Source organism: Aethalodelphis obliquidens, unplaced genomic scaffold (assembly GCF_003676395.1).
Source record: "Aethalodelphis obliquidens isolate GAN/ISIS:26980383/991018 unplaced genomic scaffold, ASM367639v1 scaffold65, whole genome shotgun sequence".
NCBI lineage: Eukaryota > Metazoa > Chordata > Mammalia > Artiodactyla > Delphinidae > Aethalodelphis > Aethalodelphis obliquidens.
Window position 1 is genome coordinate 8,102,004 of NW_020838009.1, and position 24,690 is coordinate 8,126,693.

At 41.6% G+C, this 24,690-nt stretch overlaps 1 protein-coding gene across 2 annotated transcripts in view; it reads left to right on the forward strand.

The window, feature by feature from the left end:
• The first annotated feature begins 23,785 nt into the window (after positions 1 to 23,785).
• Positions 23,786 to 24,690, forward strand: part of HDGFL3 (HDGF like 3) — a 75,036-nt gene continuing 74,131 nt past the window's right edge. The window contains exon 1 of one of the 2 annotated variants that reach the window (XM_027089357.1): positions 23,786 to 24,453. In XM_027089357.1, coding sequence (XP_026945158.1) covers positions 24,370 to 24,453 — 84 coding nt within the window. In that variant the 5' untranslated portion in view covers positions 23,786 to 24,369. The remainder of the gene's footprint in view (positions 24,454 to 24,690) is intronic. The other variant, XM_027089355.1, reaches the window with a different exon arrangement.

Consider the following 24,690-nt stretch of genomic DNA (forward strand, 5'->3'; position numbering starts at 1 on the left):
ACCTCTAAGCTAGCAAAAACCTATCATATTTGGAAGCAAAAATTTTGTGAGTGGGTTATTAGAAACACTCCCATTTCTATCCCTTGATTTCTAAACCTGAATATCCTGGCTATGGAAAAAATAGCACATATATTGATCACTGGTACAAGAAGAAAAGAAACACATTTCTTAGGATATACCCCAACCTTTCAGAGGTATTGTCTTCCAACTTACACTGTAGCTGTCTTCAGTAGGCCATTCTACTGTTCTCTCAGGCCAGCTGTTTCTGAGTGTGGGGGTCCATGGTAAAGCCAGTGAATTACATGAGCATGAGCTTGTTGTGATTCTCCTTTCACTGTGAAATGAGTTGTTTGGTCAGAAGTGATGTATGAAATACTTTCCTGGTGAATAAAGCATTCCATAAGTCCAGGGAGGGTGGTACTATCAGAAGCGTTGCAGATAGAAAGGGTAAATCCATATCCATAAATGATTATTCCAATGAGAACCAATTACTGCCTACTTCATATTATGGTATCATCATTGGCCTGTGCTGTTGGCAGGTTAGACATTCAGCTACGTCATCCTGGTGAGGTCTACGTGTTGGGCCCATTGCTGGTCTACGTGTTGGGCCCATTGCTGCCATCACGGCCACTTTGAATACGGAGCATTCAGCAAGCAGTAAGGTGGCTGGGAAAAGAGGCTTGCTGACCTCCTCAGATCATGTCTTCTTATCTACTTAATTATTTTATGGTAGATGCCCTTTGGTGAGCACCCACATGGGACATAAATATCCTTACACTCTGTGCCCGTTCAAGGAGGTCCATCTTCATATCTCTTCCCTAGATCTCCTTTTCACTCCAATATTGTTCTTTCCAAGACCCTGGCCAACTGGCCAACTCATAAACCTCTGCCAAGAGATAAATATAGATTCTCACCTCTAGTTATTTCATGTTGAATGAATTATCAGTGAAATGGACCACTTGAAGTTGTGGGAGGTGAGGGAATTTTTCTCCAATAATGTCTTTCAGGAATATTTCTAATTAAGGTTGGGGCTCGTTCCAATATGGTAACAATCAGTTGAAGCTTAGCATGACTTTCCCTTTTATAAGGGGCTCCCCAGTTTGCCACAGTCCTCACTACTGCTTATCTTGTACATAGTTTGTTTCAACCACTTCCATTTCTTGCCTAGCCCGTAGTCATTTGAGTATAGCCAGTCTATTGAGAAATCCAACTCTTATTTTTTTTAATTGAAGTATAGTTAATTTACAATGTTGTGTTAGTTTCAAGTGTACAGCAAATTGATTCGGTTATATATATATATATTCTTTTTCAGATTCTTTTCCATTATAGTTTATTACAAGATATTGAGTACAGTTCTCTCTGCTATACAGTAGGTCCTTGTTGTTTACCTATTTTATGTATAGTAGTGTGTATATGTTAATCCCAAACTCCGAGATTTATCTCCCCTGCCCCACTATCCCCTTTGGTAGTCATACATTTGTTTTCTGAATTTGTCTGTGAGTCTTTTTCTGTTTTATTTATTTGTATCATTTTTTTTTAGATTCCACATAGAAGTGATATATTTGTCCTTCTCTGACTTACTTCACTTAATATGATTATCTCTAGGTCCATCCATGCTGCTGCAAATGGCATTGTTTCATTCTTTTTTATAGCTGACTAGTATTCCATTGTGTGTGTGTGTGTGTGTGTGTGTGTGTGTACCACGTCTTCTTTAACCATTCATCTGTTGATGGACATTTAGGTTGCTTCTGTATCTTGGCTATTGTAAATAATACTGCTATGAAGGTTGGGGTACATGTATCTTTTTGTATTAAGAGTTTTCTCCAGATATATGCCCAGGAGTGGGATTGCAGGATCATATGGTAACTCTATTTTTAGTTTTTTAAGGAACCTCCATACTGTTCTCCATAGTGGCTGCACCAATTTACATTCCCACCAACAGTGTAGGAGGGTTCCTTTTTCTCCACACCCTCTCCAGCATTTATTATATGTAGAAGTTTTAATGGCCATTCTGACTGGTGTGAGGTGATATCTCACTATAGCTTTGATTTGCATTTCTTTAATAATTAGTGATATTGAGCATCTTTTCATGTGCCTGTTGGCTGCTGTATGTCTTCTTTGGAGACATGTTTATTTAGGTCTTCTGCCCATTTTTTGATTGGGTTGTTTGTTTTTTTAATATTAAGCTGTATGAGCTATTTGTATATTTTAGAAATTAATCCCTAGTCAGTAGCGTCATTTGCAAATATTTTCTCCCAGTCTGTAGGTCGTCTTTTCATTTTGTTTATGGTTTCCTTTGCTATGCAAAAGCTTTTAAGTTTAATTAGGCCCCATTTGTTTATTTTTGTGTTTATTTCCATTACTCTAAGAGATGGATCCAAAAAAATATTGCTGTGATTTATGGCAAAGAGTGTTCTGCCTATGTTTTCCTCTAGGAGTTTTATAGTAGCCAGTCTTACCTTTAGATCTTTAATCCATTTTGAGTTTATTTTTGTGTATGGTGTTAGAGAACGTTCTAATTTCATTCTTTTACACGTGGCTGTCCGGTTTTCCCAACATCACTTATTGAAGAGACTGTCTCTTCTCCATTGTATATTCTTGCCTCCTTTGTTGTAGATTAATTGATCATAAATGCGAGGGTTTATTTCTGGGCTTTCTATTCTGTTCCATTGATCTATATGTCAGTTTTTGTGCCAGTACTATACTGTTGTGATTACTGTCACTTTGTAGTATAGTCTGAAGTCAGAGAGCATGATTCCTCCAGCTCCATTCTTCTTTCTCAAGATTGTTGTGGCAATTCAGGGTCTTTCGTGTTTCCATACAAATTTTAAAATTTTTTGTTCTTGTTCTGTGAAAAATGCTATTGGTAACTTGATAGGGATTGCATTGAATCTGTGGATTGCCTTGGGTAGTATGGTCATTTTTAACAATATTGATTCTTCCAATCCAAGAACATGGTACATCTTTCCATCCATGTCTTCTTCAATTTCTTTCATCAGCATCTTATAGTTTTCAGAGTACAGGTCTTTTGCCTCCTTAGGTGGGTTTCTTCCTAGGTATTTAATTCTTTTTGATGTGATGGTAAATGGCGTTGTTTCCTTAATTTCTCTTTCTGATATTTCATTGTTAGTGTACAAGTGCAACAGATTCCTGTATATTAATTTTGTATCCAGCAACTTTACCGATGAGCTCTAGTAGTTGTCTGGTAGTGTCTTTAGGCTTTTTCTATGTATAGCATCGTGTCATCTGCAAACAGTGACAGTTTTACCTCTTTTCCAATTTGGATTCCTTTTATTTCTTTTTCTTCTCTTGTCGCTGTGGCTAGGACTTCCGAAACTATGTTGAATAAAAGTGGCAAGAGTGGGCATCCTTGTCTTGTTCCTAATCTTAGAGAAAATGCTTTCAGCCTTTCACCATTGAGTATGATGGAAATCCAACTTATTTATTCTTAACAACCATTTATAAAAAGTTTACTCTGTGCCATGTATGTTCCTAAGTGCTCTACAAATAGCAAGTTGTTTAATCCTCAGAATAACCTTGTGAAATACATACTCTCATCATCCCCATTTTACAGATGAGGTAACTGAGTCCCAGAGAAATTAAGTAACATGTCAAAGGTCACTCAGCATTACCTGAACCAACAAGTCAGTGCAGGTAGTAGTCTGGCTCCAAAACTTGTTTTTAACCACCACTATGAAATAGTTTTATTTATTATTTTCTTCTCTGGAGAAATCTTTTTCCTACTGCGGAGAGGGCTCTCTTAACCTCTCATACTAATTCCCTAAATTCAGTTACCTTTTCATTTTTTTTTTTAAGATTCAGTCCAGTTGACTTTAATGTATCAATTGCAAATGTGGTTTAAAGCTCCCTCTCCACTTCACCATCCTGACTAAAGTATAGAGTCATGTTGTAAAGTGTTGGTAGCAGGATAGACCTGTTCAACCCCCACCTCTTCCTGGTGACTTCTTCTCTCTCCAGGGCAGGAGAAGGATAGAAACCTGGGGTTCTCCACGTTACAAGCCTCTCTTAGCTCATTGTCTGTTGGTGTGGTGTGAACAATGATGAGGGGTTAGCACTGGTGCCATTAGGAGACTTGGCCACATCTTCGCCATGATTCCCCAGCTGGTGGTATGGTGTTGCATTCCTAGGATACCTGTACAATGTCATTCCCCCTTGTGGTGGCCCCTGAAAGACTAAGGATCCCTATATCATCTGCTCTCCATGGCAACCTGTGTGACTATAAACAAAGAATATCATCTGCCATATCAGAAAACAAAGAATGTTGTGGCCATCAAGCCAGCAGCCACTGCAGCCACCCACAACGGTGCACCCTGAGGGGATTCAAGATGGAGAAAAACAGGATCCTGGCCCTAGATAGTTAAGGTGCATATCAAAGGAATGATTTCATTAAGCCCAGTCTCTTGCATCTTCCTGTACATAGAAAAGTGTTAAATTCATTAACCTGAGGTATCTGGTTTTTCTTTAATTAGCAATCATCTTTTGATGCTCGATTACCTGATTTGTTTTGTTTTGTTTTGTTTCGTTTTTGCAAAACTTCCTATAGATCCTGGCTCCTCCCTTACCTCTTTGGAATAGTCCCTCAGAGCTGAGAGGCTGCATCCTGGTCTTAAATCCTCAGCAATGCCCCAAATAAAACATAATTCTCAACTTTTAGGTTGTGCTTTTTTTCAGTTGACAGGCCCTTGGAGTTCTGTGGGATCTCTCTTCCATATGTTTGGCTTCTGCGAAGTACAGGACGTGGTCCTGGCCCCTCGTCTGTCTTCTGCAGTGCTCTTTTCCCTTGCTCTGGTATCCCAGGGAAAGGTCAGCAAGTCAAGTGACTAAGCAAGAGCACAATCACAAATGGAAACCTCAGCCTCCCCATCTCACAGACTTTCCCAAATTCTACGAGTGATTCCCTTGGGGAATCCCTGACTTGGATTTGAAGAGGTAAGTGGAGGAAAGAGTCTCTTCTCAAACACTGCACTGCCCTGCGGGGTGTCTTCCTCCCCTTCCCACCACTTTGTGGAGAGGAAATCTTGTGCACTGAGGTACAACAGCATCTCCCAACCTCTGTTCCCTGGAGCACCCATCCTATAAGATGTTCCAAGAATAAAGGATCCTGAGGGTGAATTCATTTGACATGAGCTACATACTTTGTCCCATTTTGAAGATTAAAAATTTTGTTAGATTTCTCCCCATTTATTAGATTCTCTAACATATTAGAGGCTCTAAGAATCCCCACAGTAAAGATGGCTTAACTGTGCTTTAACTTAGCATTTGCCAAACTTAGGTGACTATGTAATTCTTTTTGCCCTACACTTATTACTGTACCAGTCACAGATCCAGACGAGAGGAATCCTTGCCCTGGGCCCTGCATATCACAAACGTTGTTCAGGACCCAGAGAAAGGCTTCTCTGCATCACTTTCCCTGCATCCTCAAAACCAAAGGTGACTGTGTCAAAACACAATGAAGGTTTGTGGGTGGCTCTGCTGCCAGTGTGAATGATCAACACCGGCTGGAGTCTGGAGAAGTTCTGAGTGGGAGAAGTGCTTAAGTAAGAGAAAGGAAAAATTAACATGTCAAATCCTTCTCTGATAGCTTGAATACATTTTTGCATAACAAAATATCTTCTCCAGTAGGACTGAGTTTACTTGTTTTCCTTTCTTTGTATTCCAATTCATCGTTCTGGTGTGAATTAGTAAGGTTTCAGCCAACAATTGCACAGGGTGGAGAAGAATATGTTGCAATACTAAACAATTAAAACTAATTTTAGGGGACTTCCCTGGTGGTCCAGTGGTTAACACTCCAAGCTTCCACTGTGGGTGGTGCAGGTTCAGTCCCTGGTTAGGGAACAAAGATCCCACATGCCACACAGCCAAAAAAAAGCTAATTTTAAATGTGTATACATATATATATTCATATAGGTATATCATATATATCATATACTATACAATACTGATTCTTTACCTTGGCATAAAATGGACATTTTATGCTCGAATGGTAAATGCTTTTATTTCCATGAAAATATTTTATGAAGTTTAATTGAAGTTAAAATTAAAACATTTTGGGGCTTCCCTGGTGGCGCAGTGGTTGAGAGTCCGCCTGCCGATGCAGGGGACACGGGTTCATGCCCCGGTTGGGGAGGATCCCACATGCTGCGGAGCGGCTAGGCCTGTGAGCCATGGCCGCTGAGCCTGCACGTCCGGAGCCTGTGCTCCGCAACGGGAGAGGTCACAACAGTGAGAGGCCCGCGTACCACCAAAAAAAAAAAAAAAAAAAATTAAAACATTTTGGTTTGGGGACTTCCCTGGTGGTACAGGGGTTAAGAATCCACCTGCCAATGCAGGGGACATGGGTTGGATCCCTGGTCTGGGAAGATCCCACATGCTGTGGAGCAGCTAAGCCCTTGAGCCACAACTACTGAGCCCACGTGCCACAACTACTGAAGGCCCAGTGTGCCTAGAGCCCATGCTCCACAACAAGAGAAGCCACCGCAATGAGAAGCCCGCGCACCACAATGAAGAGTAGCCCCCCACTCGCCACAGCTAGAGAAATCCTGTGCGCAGCAACAAAGACCCAACGCAACCAAAAATAAATAAATAAAATAAAATAACATTTTGGTTTTATATAAATTATGTAAGTAATGTCAAAAATTGTTGAGGGCTGTTTTTCCAAAGAAGATATACAAATGGCCAACAGGGAGAAGAAAAGGTGCTCAGTATCACTAATTATCAGGGAAATGTAAATCAAAATCACAGTGAGATATCACCTCACACCTGTGAGAATGGCTATTCTCAAAAAGACAAGAGACAACAAGTGTTGGCAAGAATGTGGGGAAAAGGGAAGCCTGTGCACTGTTGGTGGGAATGTAAAGTGGTGCAGCCACTATGAAGAACAGTATGGAGGTTCCTCAAAAAATTCAAAATAGAGTTACCATGTGATCAGCAGTCCCATTTCTGGGTATTATATCTAAAGGAAATAAAGTCACTCTCTCATATGTGAACTCATGTGTTCATTGCAGCATTATTCACTGTAGCCAAGATATGGAACAACCTAAGTTCCCATCCATCAATGGATGAATGGATAAAGAAAATGTGGGGTGTGTGTGTGTGTGCGTGTGGTATGTTGTCAACTGAAAGAAAAATGCACAATGCAAGAGTTGTGAGTTAAACTTGCTGAGGACTAACTACAGCCTGGGAGATCTGAAGAGGGTTCTGAGAAACTGCTCTGCAGAGGTGGTAGAAGCCTCGTTTATATATGACTCTTTTTTTTTGCCGGGGAATACACTCAGCCAAGCATACATCTTTGTAAAAGCTTGCCACTAGTCACAAAGAGAAGATATCACAAGGTAATGATTTTAGTGCTTTTCTATGTATGGGAAGATGCAAGAAGCTGGGTTCATTAAAATTCTTCCTGAGGTACATCTAACTATCTAAGGGGTCTGCTTGTCCAAAGCACAGAGCATCCTCTTATCGCCTTTAATTTCCTCTGTCTGAAGCACAGATTGCTTCATCCTGTCATCACCTTAATTTCTCTGTCTGAAGCACAGGGTGCACTGTCAGTCAGCGACTACAGTGGGTTAATCTTTGTAAAACTGGATGGTGGGCAAAACACTCAGCTCTTCTTTTTTGGGATCTTAGTTCCCCAACCAGGGATCAAACCCGTGGCCCCTGCAGTGGAAGCACAGTGTCCTAACCATTGGGCCGCCAGGGAATTCCCTGTTCTTCTTTTGTTTTATATATATATATATATATATATATATATATATATATATATATATATATATAAATGGAATATAATTCAGCCATAAAAAAGAAGGAAATTCTGCCATTTGTAACAACATGGATAAAACTTGAGGGTATTATGCTAAGTGAAATGTCAGACAGAGAAAAAAAAATACAGTTGACCCTTGAACAACGTGGGTTTGAACGGCATGGGTCCATTTATAATCAGATTTTTTCCAATAGTAAATACTATGGTACTACACAATCGGAGGTTGGTTGAATCTGCAGATTTGGAACTGTGAATATGGAGGAACCACATATGCAGAGGGCCAGCTATGAGTTATATGCAGGTTTTCAACTGTGAGGAGAGTCAGCACCCCTAACTCCTACACTGTTCAAGCGTCAATTGTGCTGTCTGATCTCATATATGGAAACTAGAAACACTAAACTTATGGAACAGAGAGTAGATTGGTGGTCGCCAGGGTACCAGGAATGGATGATGGTGGTCAACAGGTACAAACTTCCAGTTATAAGATGGGTAAGTTCTGGGGAATCTAATGCACAGCATGGCGACTATAATTAACAGTACTGAATTATATACTTGAAAGTTGCCAAGAGAGCAAATCTTTTTTTGTTGTTACATTGGAGTATAGTTGCTTTACAATGTTGTGTTAGTTTCTGCTGTACAGCAAAGTCAATCAGTTATACATATACATATATTCCCTCTTTTTTGGATTTCCTTCCCATTTAGGTCACTACAGAGCATTGAGTAGAGTCCCCTGTGCTATATAGTCGGTTCTCATTAGTTATCTATTTTATACATAGTAGTGTATATATGTCAGTCCCAATCTCCCAATCCATCCCTCCCCCCTTGGTAACCATTCGTTTGTTCTCTATATGTGTCTCTATTTCTGCTTTGCAAATAAGTTCATCTATACCGTTTTTCTAGATTCCACATATATGCGTTAATAGAAATGGTAACTACATGAGGTGACGGTTGTGTTAACCAACATTATTGTGGTAATCATTTCACTATACACATGTATATTAAACCATCACATTATGAACCTAAACGTATACAATGTTATATCTCAATAAAGCTGGCAAAAAACTGTCAAGGGTACTAACAGTTAAGAAAAGGGTGGATAAGCCAGAATTTTGGCCCTGGATATAGACGTATTTTTTGTGCCATATATGGCATATTTTTCGAATTTAATATTAAAAGATGGGGCCTCATCTGTTCTGGTAAGAGACATACTTGGAAACAGTTCAAAGGTTATGTATAATATTGTAGGAGATCAGAAGATGCCACCTCAAAATATGCCTCTTTGGCATAAGGATTATTTTGAGCTGAAGGCAATTAAGAAGGTGCAAATGAAAAAAGAAAAGCTTTTTCCCTAAAAGCAGGTCATAAGTTTCCCTTTGTGAAGGTGTTCCCCTTCCCCTCTCCTATACCAGGAGGAAAACGATTGTTATCACTGGAGACAGAAAGTCAGCACCAAGATGGGTGCTGACAAACAAATCTTACTGAAATCATCATTATCTTCCATTAGTTTCCTCCCTTCCCATAATTTACCACCCGTAGAAGCCCAAACCCCTTTTCCTTTGACTTGTCACTTCTCTGCATTGATTGTTCTTTGTTAACATGGTATACAAGCTCCTGGGTCTAACTGCTTGTTTGGGGTCCTAATTGCTTTTCTATGAAGGCCTCCATGCATGTAAAGATTAAGATGCTAACATCACACAAAATCTGTGTGCCTTTCCTTTCGTTAATCTGTCCTTGTCAGTTTAACTCTCAGGCCCCAGTCACAGAACTGAAAAAGACAGAGGAATAGTTTTTTTCCTCCCTTACAATTTTTCTAGGTCTGCCCAAAGATAGAACAATATTGATGAAAATGTATATAAACTGTGACCTTACAACCATTCTAGGACACTAATTATATCCAGCTGAATGTTGTTAAGTCTATTAGACTTAATTTAGACAAGATATGAAATGCCCAAAAAGAGTTCAGTGAAATCACAGAAAATCCTCAGATGAAAAACAAATCATGGTATTTGTTGGAAAATTAAAATAATTTTGAATTTGCATTATCCAGTTATCTGGTATAAACTGTTGCTTGCTACTAAAAGTATTAGCAGAAGTTTATTTTTTAAAACTATTTCACTTTTAAAAGGATTAATGCTTTTAATTTTTTGAGAACATATTTTTCTACATCAAAAGAAGCTACCTGTGAAATATGCAAAAAAAGTGATAGTCCAGGGGCTTCCCTGGTGGCGCAGTGGTTGAGAGTCCGCCTGCCGATGCAGGGGACGCGGGTTCGTGCCCCGGTCCGGGAAGATCCCACGTGCCGCGGAGCGGCTGGGCCCGTGAGCCATGTCCGCTGAGCCTGCGCGTCCGGAGCCTGTGCTCCGCGACGGGAGAGGCCACAGCAGTGAGAGGCCCGCGTACCGCAAAAAAAAAAAAAAAAAAGTGATAGTCCAATAAAATAGTAGGATATCAGAACATGGAAACAGACAATCTGCTTGATTCTGAAGGAGAGGATTTACTCACAAATGATTCTAAAACTAATTCTGTGGAGACCCCTTTCTGGTCAAATTAAATCAAGAAGTAGTCTTCTTTTAAAGAGAAATTTGCACCAATGAAGCAAGATACTGCTATTCTGGTTTTCTATAGAATATTTCAACATTGAAAAATATTTGAAAGTAACTGAATAAATACTGTATGTATACAGATAGTCCTTTAGAAGATGATAAAAATCATAATAAATATTAACAGTATATGATGAAATTAAAATATTTTTATAATATATTCTATAATAATCATTTTATATATGCAACCCCATTGTTGCATGATATACATGATATATAAAATATGTAAAATTCTTGGTTTCTTTCCAAATGTAGGTATTGCTTTGAGAATATTGGCAATTATAGTTGTTACTGCCCCAGCAGAGCAACATTTCTCCAAATTGAAATAATTAAAAAAAATTTTTAAATCATCCAAGAACTACAGTGTTATATTACAGACATTAGTAATGTCAAATTGACATCATTATCAATAAAATGCATGTTATGGAAATCTTGATTTTGCTGAAATGAAGGCAGGAAAATAAATGTTATGGAGTAAATATATAAACAATTGATTAACCATGTATACCTTTAATTTATTACTCACCCAAACATCACTGGACCATCAACAGAACAGGAAGACCTGCACGATAATAATTATATCCATCATCTTTGATTTTTGCCATGTTTCAATCACATAAAGATTATAGCTGCTTACACATTTTTCAGTTTTATCATTTTGAAAGTACGCTTGCCAAAGTTAAGTAGGCAGAACATATTTTATCTAACAGTATGTTAGCTTGACTTATAACTTCTAAATATTTTTGTATGATACCTGGCTTCAATTTACACTATCGGCCTGGGTCTCACAAATGTTAGGAAACCTGCTTGTGAATATCCTAAAAAAGCAGTATTTGTTTGGGAAAAGTTGATGTGTAGACACTGGAGGTCATAAGTACTATTTCTGATTCCCTTTCCATTTCACTTTGACTTACTGCCAACATCCTTTACTATTATTTTTCTTCCGATCAAAACTTAACTTCCTCCACAGTAATTATTTCTACAGATTGATTCACTGACTTTTCTCTAATATCATCCATTATTAGCTTAAAAGCCTTTGGTCCTATGGTGAGTTCCTGGGCAAACAATTCTCTTAATTGAGTGCTCTGCATCATCAACCAAGATCCCATGGTTGTGGCCTCTTTAAACCACAAATGACAGGTACGTGTTGTGTGTGCCATCATTTTTTATCTGGTACCTATGGCAGACGCTAACTGAACACAGAATCTTTCCCACTGATCCTGGATGCAGTTTCAATATACATTCTCCTACATGGTGTTCCAGGTAGCCATTATTAATAATTTGGAGTTGGCACAGTTAGTGAAATCTATTTGCCATCCCTGGCCTAAAGCTAGGTCAGACCTTGTGATAGATGCTGGGCATACAGAAGTAAATGAAATAGTCTCTCTTCTTGAGAAGTTCAAACTTTATTGGTAAGTGGTCCTTGATGATCTGGAAAGGATTCTGTATACTTTCTAAGAATTATCTCCCTTTCCTGAAGTCACTTTGGAAGTCAGAAATCCCCTTTATCCTTTAGGGATTTGTCAAGGAAAGCAAACATTAGACATAAAAGCATGTACATGGAGTTGATTTCAGAATTTTTAAGCCATAGTCCACCAATTTTTAATTTGAAGTAAACTTTATTCAAGTATAACAATTATAAAGATGTGAAAAAACATGCCTACCATGTGCACAGCGTGATTATCATAAAGTGAACACACCTGTGTAAACACCCCCCAGGTGGAAAAACAGAACATTACCAGCACCCAAAAGTCCCCTGTGCCCATTCCCAATTATTATCTCCATCTTCCTTCCTAAAGATAACCACTATCCTGACTTCTAATACCATGGATAACTTTTGAACTTTTTGTGAATGGAATCTCATAGTACTTATTCTTTCATGTGCCTGGCTACTTTTGTTCAACATTATGTTTATAAGATTAATCCATATTATTACATGTGGTAGTATTTATGGTATTTATGGGTATTGCATCCCATAAATTATTCTATTATGTGACTGTTCCATTATTTATCCATTCTAGTGTTGATGAACATCTGGACTTATTCCATGTTTTAACTATTATGAATAACACTTCTAAGAAAACCCTTGTACATGACTTTTGTTGTACTTATGTTCACATTTATAGGCCTACGGAGTGAATTGCTTTATATTAAACTTTAGTAAATATATTCAACTTCAGTAAAATAATGATAAATTATTTTCCAAATTGGTTATACCAACTTATACTTCTGCCAGCAGTGTTTGAGAGTTTCAATTACTCCACATTCTTGCCGACACATGGAACTGTTTGTGCTTTTAATTTTAGCCATTCTCTTAGGAAGATAGTGCTATTTCATTATTATTCTAATTTGCATTTCTCTGATACCTAATGATTTGAGAAGCTTTTCCTTTTTTTTCTTCCACAGGCCTAACATCTTTTGTGAAGTGCTTGTTCAAGATTTTTAACCATCTTTCTTTTGGATTGTTGCTTTTTCTTATTGATCTGTAGGAGTTTTTTGTATTTTCTGAATACAAGCCCCTCGTTGATTACATGTCTTGCAAATATTTTCTCACACTCTGTGTGGTTTGTCTTTTTACTCACTTCTATAGTGTTGTCTTGGCTATTGTTACCTCCTTGCATTTTATACAAGCTTTAGAAGCAGCTTGTCAATTTTCACCCCCCCTCAAAAAAATTGTTGGGATTTTAATTTGGTTTAATTAGATTCCATACATCACCTTGGGAAGGAATAACACATTTATGATATTGAGGCTTCCAATTTATGAAAATGGTATATCTCTTCATTTATTTAGTTCTTCTTTAATTTCTCTAAATAATATAGTTTCTGTGCAAAGTTCTAACAAATCTTTCATGAAATTTATTCCTAAGCAGTTGGTGTTTTTGATGCTATTGAAAATGATAGCATTTCTAAAATTTCATTTTCTAATTGTTTATTACTGGTGTATAGAAATGCAGTTGATCGTTTTTCTATATTGACCTTTTGTTGGTGACATTGTTGAATTCACTTATTAATTCTAATAGTTTATAGGTTCTTTCAGACTTAGTACATACATAATTATGTCATCTGCAAATAACAGTACATTTATTCTTTTCCAATCCTCATACTTCGTTTTTTTTCTTTTTTTATAAATTTATTTATTTTATTTATTTATTTTTGGCTGCGTTGGGTCTTCATTGCTGTGCACAGGCTTTCTATACCTGCGGTGAGCAGGTGCTACTCTTCATTGTGGCGTGCGGGCTTCTCATTGCAGTGGCTTCTCCTGTTGCAGAGCATGGGCTCTAGGCGCATGGGCTTCAGAAGTTGTGGCTTGCGGGCTCTCGAGCACAGGATCAGTAGTTGTGGCACATGGGTTTAGTTGCTCCGCAGCATGTGGGATCTTCCCGGACCAGGGCTGGAACCCTTGTCCCCTGCATTGGCAGGCGGATTCTTAGCCACTGTGTCACCAGGGAAGTCCCTGTTTTTTCTCTTTACCTTAATTCATAAGCTAAAGAATCTAGTACAATCGTGAACAGAAGGTGTTATAGCAGATATCCTTGCCTTGTTCACAGTCATAGGGAAAATTTTCAATGTTTCACCATTAAGTATGATGTTTGTTATAGATTTTTGTATATACCCTTTATTCTATTAAGAAAGTGCCTATCTATTCCTAGTTTGCTGTTGCTTTAAAAATATATGCTGAATTTTATCATTTTTCCTGAACTTCTTAAAAGGATCATGTGATTTTTCTCCTTTACTATATTAATGTTGTGAATGACATTAATTTTCAATGTTAAACAATCTGCACTCTGGATTAGATTCAAATTTGTCATGATATATTATTCTTTTTATGTATACCAGCATTTGGTTTGCTGACATTTTGGTTGAGATTTTTTTATCTGTGTTGTGAGAGTGATTGGTATGTAGTTTTCCTTTCTTGTATTATATACTTGTCAGATTTTGATATTAAGATTGTGCTGGCCTCATAAAACAACTTTCCAGTCTTCTCTCTTTTTCTATTCTCTGAAAGAGTTTCTGTGAATTGGCACTATTTCTTCCTAAAATGTTTGGTGTAATATATTAGTGAAGCCATCTGGGCCTGGAATTTTCTTTGGGGGCAGATTTCACTTACAGATGGAATTTCTTTCGGTAGTAGATTTAGGACTAGTCACAGTTCTCTTTCTTCTTGTTTGAATTCTGGTAAGAAGTGTTTTCCTAGTGTGTTGTCAGTTTCATCTAAATTTCCAAATGTAACAGCACAAAGTTGTCTGCAATGACTTTTTTATTATTTTAAATATCTGTAGAACTTGAAATGATGTCCCCCTTTTCATTTCTCATTTGTTATTTGTTCTTTCGCTATTTCTTTTGATCAGTCTTGACAGAGGCTTATCCATTTTATTAGCCCTTTAGAAAACAAGCTTTGTTTATCCTGTGATATATTTTTATGGTTTATTAATTTCTGCTTTTTGTTATTTCCTTCCTTCTCCTTTTTTGGGTTTACCTTTATGTTCTTTTCCTAAGTTGTTGAGATGAATGCTTGAGATCATTGCTTTTCATCCTTTTCCCCCTGGTATATGCATTTAAGACTCTCTACACAGCTTTAACTTCATCTCACAAGTTTAGATACATTGTGTTTCCAATATTATTCACTTCAAAATATATTTTGATCTCCATTGTAATTTCTTGACTCATGGGTTATTAAAATTAGACACTAAAAATGTTGTTTAATTTCCAAATATTTTGGAATTTCCAAGTTTTCTTTTTGTTACTGACTTCACAGCTTAATTCCACTGTGGGCAGAGAACACACCATGCCTAATTTTATCCTTTGGAAGTTGTCGGGATTAACTCTAAGAACCAGCATACGGTACGTTTTGGTAAATGTTCCATATATATTTGAAAATGTGTATTCTATAGATATTTGGTACTGTGTTCTAAATGTATCAATAAGATTGTGTTTATTACTTACGTTACTTAAATCACATACATTCTTTTTTTTAAAAAACATCTTTATTGGAGTATAATTGCTTTACAATGGTGTTTTAGTTTCTGCTTTATAACATAGTGAATCAGCTATACATATACATATATCCCCATATCTCCTCCCTCTTGCATCTCCCCCCCACCCTCCCTATCCCACCACTCTAGGTGGTCTCAAAGCACTGAGCTGATCTCTCTGTGCTATGCGACTGCTTCCCACTAGCCATCTATTTTACATTTTGTAGTATATATAAGTCCATGTCACTCTCTCACTTCATCCCAGCTTACCCTTCCCCCTCCCCATGTCCTCAAGTCCATTCTCTACGTCTGCATCTTTATTCCTGTCCCGCCCCTAGGTTCTTCAGAACTTTTTTTTTTTTTAGATTCCATATATATGTGTTAGCATACGGTATTTGTTTTTCTCTTTCTGACTTACTTCACTTTGTATGACAGACTCTAGGTCCATCCACCTCACTACAAATAACTCAATTTTGTTTCTTTTTATGGCTGAGTAATATTCCATTGTATATATGTGTCACATCTTTATCCATTCATCTGTCGATGGACACTTAGGTTGCTTCCATGTCCTGGCTATTGTAAATAGAGCTGCAATGAACATTGTGGTATATGACTCTTTTTGAATTATGGTTTTCTCAGGGTGTATGCCCAGTAGTGGGATTGCTGGGTCATAGTGTAGTTCTATTTTTAGCTTTTTAAGGAACCTCCAAACTGTTCTCCATAGTGGCTGTATCAATTTACATTCCCACCAACAGTGCAAGAGGGTTCTTTTCTCCACACCCTCTCCAGCATTTGTTGTTTGTAGATTTTTGATAAATCACATACATTCTTATTCTTTTTTTTGTCCACTTCTATCAGTTCCTAAGAGAACTTTGTTGAAATATCCCACCATAAATGTGGATTTGTCTCTTCTTGTAGTTCTGTAAACTTTTTGCTTTATATATTTTAGGGCAATGTTATTAGTGTATGCGTTAAGCTTTTGATTTTTTTCTGGTGAATTTACCCTTTTATTTTTATGTCATGTCCCTTTATAGCAGCATTTCTCAACTGTGGTGCTATTGACATATTGGGCAGGAGAATTCTTTGTTGAGTGGGTATGGTGGTGCTGTCCTGTGCACGGTAGGATGTTTAGCAGTATCCTTGTTGTCTACCCACTAGATACCAGTAGCATCCTGACCCTACCCATGACAATCAAAACTATATGAATAGGGACTTCCCTGGTGGTCCAGTGGTTAAGACTCCAAGCTCCCAATGCAGGGGGCCCAGGGGTTAATCCCTGGTCAGGGAACTAGATCCCACATGCTGCAAGGAAGATCCTGCTCACGGCAATGAAGATCCATCATGTGACAACTAAGACCCGGCACTGGGACTTCCCTGGTGGCTCAGTGGTTAAGAATCCACCTGCCAATGCAGGGGAAACAGGTTCAATCCCTGGTCCGGAAAGATCCCACATGCCACGGAGCAACTAAGCCCGTGTGCCACAACTACTGAGCCCACACGCCACAACCACTGAAGCCTGCATGCTCTAGGGCCCGTGTGCCGCAACTACTGAGCCCGCGCACCTAGAGCTTGTGTTCCACAACAAGAGAAGCCACCCCAATGAGAAGCCCATTCACCAAAATGAAAAGTAGTCCCCACTCACCACAACTAGAGAAAGCCCGCGGGCAGCAACAAAGACCCAGCGCAGCCGGGGGGAAAAAAAAAAAAAAAAAAAAGGGCACAGGCAAATAAATAAATGTTAAAAAAAAAAAAGTCTAGACATTCCCAAATGTCCACTGGAGGGCAAAATCGCTCCTACTTGAGAGCCACTCATCTATAGTAATGCTTTGGGTTGTAAAGTCTATTTTGTCTGATGTTAGTAAAGCCATTTCTATTGATATTTGCAAGGGTTTTGTTGTTGTTGTTAATCATTTTACTTTCAGTACTCTTACAGTACCTCTCTTGAAAGCATAACGCTGATGTCTTTTTAATCCAGTCTTACAATCTTTTAATTGTAATTGGAGTATTTGTTCCTTTTACCTTTAATGTGATCACTGATATATTTGGGTTAAAATAATTATGAATATTTATCTCATATTTAATCCGCTATTCTATGTCCTTTTTCTCTTCTTTCTTACCTTTTTGGGTTCTGTATTATTTTACTATTTTGTTATTGCACCCATTAGTTGAGAATTCTTTTATTATTCTTAGTTGTTATCCTACAGATCATAACATGAATCTTTAAATTATTAAAATGTAATATGTTTTTCCCACTTTCTGTACTATCTTAGGATCTAGGCCCTTTTTATTCCATGCACCTCATCTCACTTTTTGTGAATTTTTATTTCTCCATATATATAACCCAAGTAATTCATCATTCAAAATACGTTTTAATCCATGCCCTGATAGCTTTAATCAGTTTTAGAAAATTCTTGTCCATCATGGCTTCAAATACTGCTTCTATCCCATTTTCTCTCTCTCTCCTCAACATTTGAGACTTCATATTAGACTTTCTCACCATATCTCATAGATAGAAAATACCTTAGAAATACTAACCAATAGAAAGCTGGTGTGGCTATACTACATTCTTTTCTGTTTTTTCCTTCCTTTAATCTCTCTGGGCTTATGTCTGAATATCTTTCCTTTTGACCTATCTTCCAGATCACAAGCTCTCTTTAGCTGTATCTAATCTGCTAATTAAACCCTGTTTCAGTTATCTGTTGCTACATAACAACCATCCCCAAATTGTGTGGCTTAAAACAATCATCACCATTTACTTGCACATGATTCTGCAATTTGAGCCAGGCTCAGTAACGACTGCCTGTAGCTTACAGGGGTTGGAGGACCCAAGATGGCTACACTCACATGTCTGGCACCTCAATTAAGTAGGGAGATCAGAAGAGTTGGGGGCCGTCTAGGTGTCTCTCTCTCTCTCTCTCTGTAGTCTTTCATTCTCCAGGGCCTGTCTCTCTCCACGTGCCCCTTCCCCTTCCATACCAGCAGGGTATTTGTAATTACAGTAACTCCCCTTCAAGTTGTGAAATTTCAAAGACGCGAACGTGCACCTGGTTCCAGCAAGGAACCAGAACCTGTGCCAGCAACGTCAGGAGTAAGTGACATTGCAGCTCGCCCTCCGTCTCCTATTGCTGACGATCCTTCGGCTCTACCATCTCCCACCTCCTCCTCGCCCTCCTCCAGTCAGTAACTCTTCTTGCCTGCTCACTCGATGGCAGCCCCTGGACGCCAGCTCTTGTACTGTACTACTGTACTTTTCAAGGTACTGCACTGTAAGAGTCAAAATGTTTTCTTTATTTTTTGTGCTTGTTTGTTTTTTATGTATTTTTTGTGTAAAGTATGATAAACCTATTCCAGTACAGTACTATAGAGCCGATTGTATTAGCTGGGTACCTAAGCTAACGTTTTTGGACTTACGGACAGATTGGACTTCTGAATGCGCTCCAGGAACAGAACTCATTTGTATGTAGGGGACTTACTGTATTTACACGGTGGGCCAGGATTCCAAGAGGGTGAAAGTGGAAGTTACTACACCTCACAATGGCTAGGGCTAGAGCTAGCAACACATCATTTCTCCCACATCCTTCACTCCACACAGCAGCCCTTCAGATGGATACCATTAGATACACTGGCCTCTCGTAACTCCTGCAACACTACTTCATCTGACATGTTTTTGATTCCCTCACCATCCTCCTTGTTGTCCATGACTTCTAGTCCTAGAACAATGACTGACACATAGCAGTACTCGACAAATATTTGTTCAATAAATCAATGAAGAAATGAATGCTAACTGTTGATCCAAGGCTCTCTTCAGCAGCATTTACACAAATATTGGAACAATACTAGCCAAAGTGGTCGCTAAATTTGCAAATTCTTCGTCTTTAGTACTTCCTACATATTGAATCACCTCTTCTCCCAAATAGCTGATAACTCACTAAAATTCTCCAGTTTGTTTCTCAGCCTGAGACAGGACAGTGAAGGCAGAAGAATGAGAACAGTCTTAATAGAAACAGCCTTGGACTCTCAGTATCAGGGAGGAAGATTCCCAGGACCTAAACAATATCCCTTTCCTTCCCCAAATAAGATCCAGGTGACTCAAGTATGTCTTCAGAGAACATTAACATGCATCTAGGGTTATTATTGGGGGGCTCTCTGTTTCTATACATTGTGGCCTGAGTACAGTTGCTGCTGTTACCCACCCTCCCTCCAGCAATGCTGACCCCAACCTTTGACCCCTACCCTGCCCCATCGTGGCCCATGCTGAGTTTATGATGCCTTTTGCCAACCTAGAACTTCCTGGCGCTCACACTGAGGTGGGAGTTCCCTCTCTCACCACAAGTAGTATATTACAGTCCTTCTATTTGACTGTCACAAAGGTGTCAATACCTTATGATCCTTTCTCTTTCAAAGAATATGAGACCCGTTCTTCTGGGACTGGGTCAAAGGACATTTGAGAGATAACCCTAGTGGCAAAAGTAATAGAAATGAACTCTGATGCAAAGTCCAGGGAGTGCCCTTCTGACATACTGAGTGTGTAACACCAAATTTTCCCAACTCCCTTTCCATAATTCTTTTCACCACACCATGTTAACAACAAAGACAACAATATAAACTAACATTTAAGGAGTACTTAGTATGTGCCAGGCACTGTTCCGAGTGCTTTAGATATATAATCTCATATATAATTTGGGGTGGAGGAATAGATTGTAGGTAATTGAAGCATCGTGGAATGGTTGAATTGGGAGGCAAGATTTGAAGGAACTGTTAAAAGAGTTTTTTCAGTAAGCTGAGCCAAGATATGAAAGGGGAAGGTGAAAACAGGACAGGGTTGACAGCATGTGTGGATGTGTGAGTAAGGAGTGGCAAAAAATAGATCAGGTAGCCAAGGGCAGGGAGATGTAGTAGCCCATCGGCATTTGAGGATGCTGAAATCAGGTGATCAAAGGAAGTTGATATTATCCCCATTTGTGAATGGAGAGCCTTTCAATTTTCAGGTAAAATTAATGTATTCTATTTTGACATAGCAAATAGACCAGCTCTTGGGGCCACATTGATTAAAATAAAATACATCAGATTCTTTTAATGGTCTTAGTGATATCTCTAAAGGGTTACTTATTATCTGTTAAATATTTGACTAGAGCATTGTTCTGGAATAGCCATAGGAACAATCCTTTGCATAAAAGCGGAGGACCCAGTCTGAAAGCTCTGTCTGCAGTGAAAGCCACAAGCAATGCTTCATCCCTGGCAAAACTGTGTTGACAAGGTGGTCTGCATCCAACCTGGCTGCAAAACAGATGGGCTCTTAGCCAAGCACATTAGGAGATTCCCAATGACCAGTCAGAGGGAGCCTGTAAGGGGATCCCATGTGCGTGTGTCATTAAGTGTGACTTGGTACGGCAGGAGAGGCAGGCAGAAAATGTGTGCTGAGCAGTCAGGCCGAGGCTCAATTAAAAACCTGAAACCAAAGCCTAGACTGGGAGAAATCTCCACAGTATCGATATAACCAAACCCCCATCAAGTGTCCCTTCTTTGGACTCTGTCTTCAACCACTCTACTGGCTCCTTCTCCTAATAACAAACTCAAATTTCTCCAATCTTTAAAATCCAGCCAAATAATCACAACAGAACAACTCTCCCGGCATGCTTTTGGGCTATTCCTTCTCCACGGCTGGGAATGAGCTGTCTACACTTCCTGCTTCCACATGTTCACCTTTCATTCCCATCTCAAGCCACTGCTCTCTGGTTTCTTCTCATCACCATTTCAGTGACACAGTTCCCAACAAGGACACCAAATACTTCTCAATCACCAGATTAAATGGAGCCATCGCCTCCCTTATCTTAACTTGACCTCCCTGTGGCATGTATCTGGACATCTCCCTCCTTCTGGAAATTCTTTAATTCTTTGGTTCCTACAGGACCACACTCCTCGTCTTCTTCTGCCTGACCCTTAAATGTTGGTGTTACCTGGCTCCATCCTCACCACCGCTTTTTACATTCTACACGGTCTCCTAGGAACCTCCCTCATGGTTTCAGCCACCACTTATCTACTGAAGTCACTCAAGTCTCTATGTTCTACCTTGACCACTCTCCCTACGCTGTGTATTCAGCTCTCCACTAAAGCATCTCTCTCTGGACACCCCGGGAAATCTCAACACACAAAACCACTCATGATCTCATCTCCAAATTGCCCATTGTTCATGGATTTCCTCATCTCAGTGAAAGTCAAAACTAATCATCCCGGGCTTCCCTGGTGGCGCAGTGGTTGAGAGTCCGCCTGCCGATGCAGGGGACCCGGGTTCGTGCCTCGGTCCAGGAAGATCCCACATGCCGCGGAGCGGCTGGGCCTGTGAGCCATGGCCGCTGAGCCTGCGCGTCCAGAGCCTGTGCTCCGCAACGGGAGAGGTCACAGCAGTGAAAGGCCCACGTACCGCAAAAAACAAACAAACAAACAACAAAAAACTAATCATCCCATTGCTTAAGCCAGAGACCAGGGAAGAGTTTTTGACTCCGCCTTCTTCCTTGCTACATACGTAGCTCAGTGAGTCAGCAAGGCCTGTCTCAGCCCTTGTCTTCTCTCTTCTGGAGACAGCCCCCCACCCGCCAGCTGAGCTCCTGCCTCCAGACTCTCACCCTCAAATCCACCTCCACCCAGGCCCCCAGAGTAATCTGTCTAAACCCAAACTATGATCGTGCCCCTCCCCTATTTAAAGTCCTCCCATGGCTTCCAACTGACCACCTTTCCCCTCTCATTTCTCTCCTCTCCCCTGTCTCTAATTTGTGCCCAGAGGGAGGCGGGACCATGTGGGGAGAGCAGCCAACAGCTAGGGCTTTGGCAGCTGGTCAGAGGGATCTGGTTTTGGCATAAGAGGATATAGGAACCATTCACAGGTTCATGAGCAGGGCATGATGACATGATGACAGGTATACATGGCAGTCCTAGAGGTGGGAGACACATTAGCAGGCTGCTATAGACTGAATGTTTGTATCCTCCCAAAATTCATGTTAAATCCTAATGACCAATGTATTTGGAAGTGGGACCTTTGGGAGGTGATTAGATCATAAGGATGGAGCCCTCATCAATGGGATTAGTGCTCTTATAAAAGAGATCCCAGAGAGCTCCCTCACTCTCCTCCCCTTTACCCCTTACCCCATGTAAGGACACAGAGAAAAGACTATTTTCTGTGAACCAGGAAGCACACCCTCACCAGACAAATGAATTGTCTATGCCTTGATCTTGGACCTCCCAGTCTCCAGAACTGTGAGAAATAAATTTCTGTTGTTTATAAGTCACCCAGTCTACAGTATTTACAGTATTTTGTTATAGCAGCCCAAAGGCACTAAGACTTACACAGGCTCTTGCAACAGAGGCAAAAGGACCTAGACTAGTCTACAGTGAGAAAACAGGAAAAGGTGAACCTGTAGGACTGGTGAGGAAGGGTAAATATCTAAAAAGGAAAATCACCAGATGCAAGTAGTAAGGAGATGCATTAGTAGATAATGTTAAGCACTATTAAAGGAAACAATCCACAGGAAGCCTAGAGAATTTAAAGCGCCATTAGAGGAACACGAGCAGGGGTTAAAACACAACACACAATTCTACACAGCAAGTGAGGAAGGCAAATGCTGGGAGGAACTGTAGCTTCTATAAAAGGGGGAGAGGGCAAGAAAGCCTAGAAAAGGGGACAGACACAAACAAGGAGACAAGATGAGGACCACAGAAAGTCCGTTACGCTCAGGAGCTGCATCAGCTGATCTCTTAAAGATGAGCTTCAGAATGATGAGAGAGGCAGCATTCATTGGGGAGATTCAAAAAAACTTTGTCCAAAATGTTGCCAGGACTGGAAATGAGTGACCTGCCAGAATAAGTCCCTTTCACAAAACTACAGGCCTGTAAGGCCCACGCATGGAAAAGCATAACCGCTTCCGGACTTTGGAGTTACGGAGATCCGTGTTCGAATCCCGACTGTCCCCCTTGGCAAATGAGATAACCTCCGGTGACTCTGGTCAGCTTGCCCTGGGTGGGTCACACCGCATTGTGAAGGGCAGGCCTAGGGTGAGACCCCAACAAGGTCGCTGACTCCAGAGCGGTGCTCTTTCCAGCAGCCTGATGCTCTGGGCAGCGGGTCCCCTCGCGCGGCCGGCCCCCGGCCTGGAGCGCCTTTGTGCCCCACTCACCCGAGAGCACTCGCAGAAGCGGCCCGCGGCGGGGAGCCGGGAGGGAGACCAGTCAGCAGGAGGTGGCCGTGGGACTGGGGACGCCGGTGGGAGTGCCCCCGATGTGGCGCGGACTGGTGGGGAGGGGGGCGGCCAGGTGGTGATTGGCTGGGCTGCGGCTGGCAGCTCCGGGCCAAGAACAAAAGAGAGCGGGCGGCGGGCGGCCTCTGGAGTAGGCGCTCCCGCCCGCCCGGCGCGGGCTTCGGTGCTGGGGGAAGACGCACCCATCGCCCGCCCGCCGAGCAGCCGGGCTGGCGCGCTCGGTTTCTGCGCGAAAGCCGGCCGTGTACCTAGGAATTAACCGGCCGGCCCTGGAGGGGAGGGGTGGGGAGCGGGAAGTGGTGGTGGTGGGGGGGGAATGTTGAGCGCGCGCGAGAACAATAATAAGATCGTGTTTGCGGTCGCTGCCCGAGGAGGAATTCGGAGGAGGCGCGAGGCCCGGTGCTCGCGTCGCGCCCGGGAGCCCAGGAAAGAGGCCGCCGGCGGCGGCGGCGGCATGAGGCAGGCGACGCGGCGCCTGTGAGCAGCGCGCGGCGGCGGCGGCGGGGAACCTCAGCGCGGGGAGAGCCGAGCGGCCGGGGGCTCCCCTCCCCCGCTGCCGGGCGGTGATTTGCCGGGCCTGCTGCGCCCCCCGCCCACCCCTCGCCCCAGCTGCCGCCTCGCCGCTTCCCTTCGTCGGAGCGGCCGCTCGTCCGCCCGCCCGCCCGGCTCGAGGCCCGCGGGGAGCGCGGCGCAGTCTGTTGGCCCGCGGGGGGGCGGCCTCCCGGCATCTTCGCGGCGCCCAAGGACGACCAGGAAGGGGAGCGGCCGGGATGGCGCGTCCGCGGCCCCGCGAGTACAAGGCGGGCGACCTGGTCTTCGCCAAGATGAAGGGCTACCCGCACTGGCCGGCCCGGGTGAGTACGGCGGCCGCGCGCGGGCCCGCCCGCCCACCATTTTCCCCTTCATGATGGCGCACCCGCCCCCTTTCCCCATCGCCTCAGCCCGGAGCGCGGAGCCCGCCGCGAGTGGCCGACTGCGGCCGGGGCTGAGGGCGCGGGCGGCGCTGCGCAGGGAGGACGGGGCCGCGCCGGAGGCGAGGGTTCCGGGCCGCGCCCGCACCCCGCGAGGGCCGCCATCCTTCCGCCCACTTT